Source organism: Laccaria bicolor, genomic scaffold (genome assembly GCF_000143565.1).
Source record: "Laccaria bicolor S238N-H82 LACBIscaffold_89 genomic scaffold, whole genome shotgun sequence".
NCBI classification, from domain to species: Eukaryota; Fungi; Basidiomycota; class Agaricomycetes; order Agaricales; family Hydnangiaceae; genus Laccaria; species Laccaria bicolor.
Window position 1 is genome coordinate 48812 of NW_001889960.1, and position 3111 is coordinate 51922.

The window sequence follows — 3111 nt, forward strand, 5'->3', positions numbered from 1 at the left end:
TGTTGTCGGGATTTCCTGATGTGTGGCGCGCGGAAGCAGCATTCCGATTGAACGGAAGCAGCTCGACGTCCCGCTTGAGAGTGACCAATTGCAACTCGACGTCCTGCTTATTTTGAGAAAGCAGCTCGGCGTCCCCACCCCTCCCATACCCGTAAATCAGAGCGCCTTGCGCATGCTTGAACCCAAACACGTCTCTCTCCCCCTCCACCTCTTGTGCACGTGCTGTTGTGTCAGATAGATCGACCAACGTCATCACGACCAACTCAGGCGGACCACCCGGAACCAGCGAGTTCCTTGCACTCCTCCCATTCTTCCTCCGACCGAAAACACCTACATCCTCGTCATCTTCCCCTTCTTCGCCTTCGGAGCTGGAGGAAAAGTCAATCAAGGGTGCATCTCTCCCTTTCCCTTTCCTTTTGTATAAATCCTGCATCTCAACTTCCGCTTCCGCATGTGGGAACACCGCCGCTGCCGAGTCATGAGGAAGCCCAAGTCTCGAATTCGCGACCTTTCTAACGGGGACACCGCCTAGACTCTTCGACCGTCTATGTGGGGGCGTGGTCGCAAGGAAGGGCAGGGACGGCGTTCGTGGACGATTACCAGGGCTTATTATGCCCTTCAGTGGTTGGGGTTGGAGGGGAATGTATGGGCCTGGGAAGAGGGAGAAGGGCGTAGGGAGGGCATGGCACAACCTTGAGCTCAATACCTCGTTTAGCGAAGCAGCGAATTTGGTTGTGTTTCATCCCAACGTCGATCGCAAGTACGCGCAGTGGACGACTGGGGGGATGAAGTCGAGCTTTATAAAGCTTGGGGGCGGCAATAGAGACTGCTGCAACCAAATTTTGGTCGTTAGGGTTGCTGAAGGGAATGCCCAAATATTATTCTCGCCAAGGATAGGAAGTGGATGGGACCGAGGGAAGGGCTTGTTTTAATAGGTCTAAAGGGCAGGGACAATTAAGTCACGTTCCTTCAGCACGAACTAGGGCTTTTCCCAGCAGAGACCCTTTCTCTCTGATCCTTTTGGTGAGAGCACGGGTATCGACGCCGAAAAGGGCAGGTACGCCGCTCTCCTTCAACCATGCTCCAAGTGAGGATTCTGCAAGGAAGTGGCTGAAATCTTCTGAGTAGGAGCTGACAATTAGCGCAGCAATATGGATACATCATACGAGAAGATTCGAATTCCTTTGGAAGTTCATTTAGCGATTCGTGCGTGATATCCAATGCGACGTAAGTACTCACCACGAGCCTATCCTAGCTCGTAAACGCAAAACGCCAGCTGTCCGTAGCGTATCTGTTCGTTGCCCACTATCCCGCCCCCTTCCGGCGGCGTTCACGCGTTGGTTTTGAAAGTCTTCGTGTCGCATTATCGTTACCTTGCTCGCCCTTCTGTCTGTCGGTCGGGTTTTTTTGTAGGTAGTGGAACGAAATTTGAAGCAGGCTTTGTTAGCTGAAAATTTGCATAAGAGAGAATGTGGTCCTCACGTTGGGTGAAACTGCGGATCTCCTTGCTGGGCGCGTTCCCGTGTCCATTTTGAATGTTGAACGTTGAACGCTGAGCTTTGGTTGCTGTTGTATGCTGCGACGAGGTCGTAGATGGAAGCAAGTGCCGACGTCCAGCGAATGTAGCCTTATCAAGCAGGTGTTTAATTAGATCCGAGAATACTGCTATATTGGGAAGTTTCTTCACCTCGTGTCACATATCTTCCACATATTCTCTGTGCAGATATGGATTGCCTTTAGTAGAAATATCTTCTTCCAATATCTTCGAAGTTTATCCACCCACGTAATTCTTAATAATTCCGATGAAAAAAAATTGATAAAATGAAATAAAAGATTTTAAATATCTTTCAACTAATTCTGGTAGTTAAAAGGTAGCATTATTATTAATATCTACCCCATTTTTTCACATTATACCCAATGGATATATAAGCCAGGGCCCGCAGTGTTTCTAAATATACTGAAATCATGTTATTTGGTTTTGTTTTCATGGAGAAAAACACAAAAAACAAAAAAAAACACGACACTTTTGAAATTCCTTTACCTCATATCTCCACAACAAAAGCACTTCAGAACATAATTCAAACAGATTCGGGAAGCTACAGTGTAGGGCTACAATTTTCGTTTTTTGACCATTTTTGGTAATTGGTCATGTGACCATCATCCCAACATCCCCTTACATGGACCCTGATAGGTAAAGTCATTCTCCTCTTGGTTTTCTTCACTTTTTAGTCAAACCAGGTGATATTTCCCTTTTGGGATGTACCCTGAACTGGACCCTGAAGGCAGTGCCTGATGTTCAAATCGCAATGATATTGGCCAAGTAGCTAATGAAATTTCCAATGATATTGCCCAGGTTTCTAATGAAAATCACAATGATATTGGGCAAGTAGCTAATGAAAATCACAATGATATTGACCAAGTAGCTAATGAAATTTCCAATGATATCACCCAGGTTTCTAATGAAAATTGCAATGATATCGGCCAGATGAATAATGAAAATCGCAATGATATTGGCCAAGTAGCTAATGAAATTTCCAATGATATCGCCCAGGTTTCTAATGTTCAAATCGCAATGATATTGGCCAAGTAGCTAATGAAATTTCCAATGATATTGCCCAGGTTTCTAATGAAAATCACAATGATATTGGGCAAGTAGCTAATGAAAATCGCAATGATATTGACCAAGTAGCTAATGAAATTTCCAATGATATCGCCCAGGTTTCTAATGAAAATTGCAATGATATCGGCCAGATGAATAATGAAAATCGCAATGATATTGGCCAAGTAGCTAATGAAATTTCCAATGATATCGCCCAGGTTTCTAATGAAAATCGCAATGATATTGCCCAAGTAGCTAATGAAATTTCCAATGATATCGCCCAGGTTTCTAATGAAAATCACAATGATATCGCCCAGGTTTCTAATGAAAATTGCAATGATATTGGCCAAGTAGCTAATGAAATTTCCAATGATATTGCCCAGGTTTCTAATGAAAATTGCAATGATATCGGCCAGATGAATAATGAAAATCACAATGATATTGGCCAAGTAGCTAATGAAATTTCCAATGATATCGCCCAGGTTTCTAATGAAAATTGCAATGATATCGGC

The 3111-nt window shown here is 44.2% G+C and overlaps 1 protein-coding gene across 1 annotated transcript; it reads right to left on the minus strand.

The window, feature by feature from the left end:
• Nucleotides 1-596: 596 nt before the first annotated feature.
• On the minus strand, nucleotides 597-1364 carry LACBIDRAFT_317811 (carbamoyl-phosphate synthase; the record flags this gene model as incomplete). Its single annotated transcript, XM_001890323.1, has 3 exons — nucleotides 597-858; nucleotides 964-1110; nucleotides 1240-1364. 3 exons carry the CDS (start codon nucleotides 1362-1364, stop codon nucleotides 597-599), a joined length of 534 nt encoding a protein of 177 aa, XP_001890358.1.
• Nucleotides 1365-3111: the final 1747 nt, after the last annotated feature.